Source organism: Elaeis guineensis, chromosome 11 (assembly GCF_000442705.2).
Source record: "Elaeis guineensis isolate ETL-2024a chromosome 11, EG11, whole genome shotgun sequence".
Classification (NCBI taxonomy): Eukaryota; Viridiplantae; Streptophyta; class Magnoliopsida; order Arecales; family Arecaceae; genus Elaeis; species Elaeis guineensis.
This window is the reverse complement of record NC_026003.2, coordinates 16,098,069-16,101,325: the sequence shown is the minus strand read 5'-3', so window position 1 is coordinate 16,101,325 and position 3,257 is coordinate 16,098,069. Positions and strand designations below refer to the sequence as shown.

Genomic DNA, 3,257 nt, shown 5'->3' with positions numbered 1-3,257 from the left:
TTCAGCGAACACCACGGGGAGGGGGAGAGAGAGTGAGAGTGAGTTATGGGAGAGGTGGTGGGGGATTTGGGGTGTTCTAAGGAGAAATAGAGGCGTCGCCTCTGCTTTGCGGACGAAAGTGGGTATCGGCTTGGTGGCAGGCCCTGACAGAAAGGCCTGGGTTGTGAGTCTGGGCCGACTTATCCCAATGATTAGGTCACCGCCGCGTGTGGCCATGATGCACTCCAAGTTTCACTCATTGAACATTCGACGGCCCCTATGAATCCTGAGAAAATAGGATTTTTTTTTTTTTTTGGTAGAAGAATATAACTCCATTAAAACAACCAAATAATGAACAGTTTATGTACAGCAGTGGCCTTTAAAGAAGATGCACAAAATGCAGGCCGATCCAAAAAAACTGATGCAAGGGAGTATAACAAGAACTTGTGAAATTGTAATCATGTAACCTGATGTTCCTTGCAAGCAAAAACCAAAGTAAAAATATCCCAAAATGAAGTATATAATCTACAGTCAGTTGAGTAGCTGCAAGAATTATCCCAAAATGAAGTATGTAAGCCATAGACAGTTGAATTGATGTAGGTGTGAAGAACTAAGGAGTCTCTGTAAGTGGATATCATCTGTAATATTTTATGTGTGTAAATCTCCAGTACCCAGGCCTGTAAGCATAAAAACTGTCGAATATCCTTGAGCTGTGATTATGGAATTTAAATATGGATATATAAGTAGAGGTGAAGCAGCCCAAAAAACCATTAACAATGAAGCTCTGTGCAATAATTGTAGACAGGATCATCTGAATATATATAAAACAGTGTGAGCGAAGCTAAACAGATATGCTGTAAGATCATCAAGCAAGAGCATCAAGTTATATCCAATCATGGTCATGAGAACCTGTAGATGAAGAGATTAGCAGTGTGCATAGATAAAACATCGTTATCCCACCCTTTTGATAAGTAATTCCATGAGCATCAGTGTTTAATATTTGTAAGGCATAACTATCAAGATGAACAACATTCTCAGTCTGAAAATCCATGGTCATAGCCTGCTGGGCAAAGTAATCTGCCAGTTGGTTGGCTTCCCTGTGTGTATGGGAAATATTGAATGAAGAGCATCTCCTTCTCCAGTTCTTTAAATCTGGCATGAGAGGATTAGTGTCATACTTCTCATTATTTGAAGAAGATATCCAGGAGACAACAATTTGAGAATCACCTTCCAACCAGATTTTTGATGCATTTAAATACAAGATTGCTGCTTTGACACCTAACCAGGCAGCCAAGAATTCAGTCCAAGGCACAGAAGAAGAAATAAAGGATTTGCCTCCTGCAAGGATTAACTCACCCTTGTAATTTCTCATAACATAAGCCACCACCGCTTTGTCTTTTGTCACTGATGCATCAAAGTTAATTTTAAGAGTGCCAGCAGGAGGGGGTAACCAGCCAACCATAGGAGGTGTGTTGTGGGATTAGTGGGATCGGGTCAACCCCAGTGCTGCCATGGCACATCAGTGTGTGTTAAGATTTGCAAAGGGGGGAGTAAGGCAATGTGTATGGATGACTACCTGATGCACTGGTAACCTGAGAGATCAAAGAGGCTTGTCGTAAAATGTTCTGTGGATTGGAGGAGGTATGAGAATAAATTCTAGCACATCTTGCGAGCCATATCAACCATGCTACACATGCCATCAAGCATTTCAATTTCTTCTCTACCATAGGACCAGACATGTAGTCAATGAGTCCTGGCAAAGAAGAGGGAATCTGCATTTGGTGACAATTGTGTCCTAACAGCTGCCAACAAGCACCAGAGACAGCGGCAGAGCCTGACATTAAATGTTGGAGGACAAATAATAATTTATTAATAATTTTTTAAATAAAATATTTTATAATAAATAATAAAATAAAGATATATATAATCAAAATATTATAAAAATATCAATAAATATTTAATTTTATGTATAAACAAAGATAATAAAAAAATATTATCTTATATCATTTGTAAAATTATTTTAATTGTATAAAAATCTAATAATCTCTTCCATATTAAAGTTGAAGATATATAAAGAGTTAAAAATAAATAAATAATATTTTTTTTTAAAAAAATTTATTATTTTTAATAAATTAATTATATGACTTTTCTCAAACTGTTAGACTTATAATGGTATAAGATTAAAATATTAGAGGCCACTATATATATAAATTATAGTAATATTTTTTTTTTTTTTTTTTTTTTTTTGGGAGGGGGCAGTGGCCCCTCTGATCCCTCTTACGCTCCACCATTGACTTAAGAAAGAACAAGTAACAATCACATGATTGCAGTCCTCTACTTGTAATAGGCATAAGTCACAAGTATGCATAGATTCCGAAATAATATTCTAGATGCAAGCTTAGCCTTACAAAGGAGCCATCCCACCCGTCTCCACAAAAATACATTCACTCTAGGTGGGACATTCAGCCTCCAGATCCATTTACACCGGTATTGGAGTTAAGCTGGTGGGAAGTGTGAAAAAGTTGAGAGATGTCTCTTAGATTAATATGAGTGGATTTAGTTATATTCCAAACCTTCTGATCAGACCATAATCCTGAGATACAAAAGATGTGTTATCTGCATCATCATCTCAGAAGAAAAAAAGATTGTACAGTATCTATGTTCTGCAGCAAGTCAGCACTTTTAATTCATATTTTGCAATGCTACATTAATAAAAGTAGGCCATGCATTGAGAGGAAGGTCGCCAATCCACGGGTCTATATACGCATTAATATGCTCCCCAGATCCAATTATCCATTGAAACTGGAATTGAATGGTTCTACCGGCTGCACATATTTTACGCCACAGTTGGGAGCAATGCACCGATGGTTGTTATATGTCCACAAAGAATTAGAAAATTTATATTTAGCCTGAACCAACTGAGCCAATAGAGATTGTGGTTGCAAGACAATCGGAGCGTAAGTTTGGAAAGGTAATATGCTCGAGTTTGCGTTAGGGATTTGAGTCCCAATCCCCTGGAGGATTTAGGGAGCAAACTTTCTTCCATGCAATTTGGTGAAATCCCCTCCGATTCACTGAGCGCCCCCAAAGGAAAGCATGAAATCCCTTCTCAATTTTGGCGAGGGTTGATAAATGAATAGGGACAGCTGATAAAACAACCAAAGGAATGGAGGACAAAATGGATTGAAGCAAAACAACTCTACCCATAGATGGTGCTTCCATTGCCAACTTTCGATCTGTTTTGACACTTTATTAATGAGGAAACGGAAATCTGATTT

General features: G+C 37.7%; 1 protein-coding gene across 5 annotated transcripts; it reads right to left on the bottom strand.

Annotated features, from left to right (window-relative positions):
* Window positions 1-330: 330 nt before the first annotated feature.
* LOC105061541 (uncharacterized) lies at window positions 331-1,927 on the bottom strand. Of its 5 annotated transcripts, none has more exons than XM_073245270.1 (4): window positions 1,336-1,925; window positions 1,207-1,257; window positions 889-1,131; window positions 331-790 (listed from the first exon to the last, which is right to left on the bottom strand). In XM_073245270.1, the coding sequence occupies exons 1-4, from the start codon at window positions 1,439-1,441 to the stop codon at window positions 750-752; spliced, it is 441 nt and encodes a 146-aa protein (XP_073101371.1). In that variant the 5' UTR covers window positions 1,442-1,925; the 3' UTR covers window positions 331-749. The 5 variants fall into 5 exon arrangements, 4 of the variants coding, with proteins under 4 accessions (XP_073101371.1, XP_029116668.2, XP_073101370.1 ...); XM_029260835.2 differs by having other exon boundaries at window positions 1,207-1,317; window positions 1,556-1,925; XM_073245269.1 differs by having other exon boundaries at window positions 889-1,257; window positions 1,336-1,927.
* Between the last annotated feature and the right edge of the window lie 1,330 nt (window positions 1,928-3,257).

Bases quoted from the DNA above. Each gene is read 5' to 3' on its own strand.
- LOC105061541 (XM_073245267.1), bottom strand. From the start codon at position 1,820: ATGTCAGGCTCTGCCGCTGTCTCTGGTGCTTGTTGGCAGCTGTTAGGA. The intron at 1,318-1,555 runs GTAGTCATCCAT...TAATCCTTGCAG, and splicing joins TCAGGTTACCAGTGCATCAG to GAGGCAAATCCTTTATTTCT. The intron at 791-888 runs GTTCTCATGACC...ATATATATTCAG, and splicing joins GCTAATCTCTTCATCTACAG to ATGATCCTGTCTACAATTAT.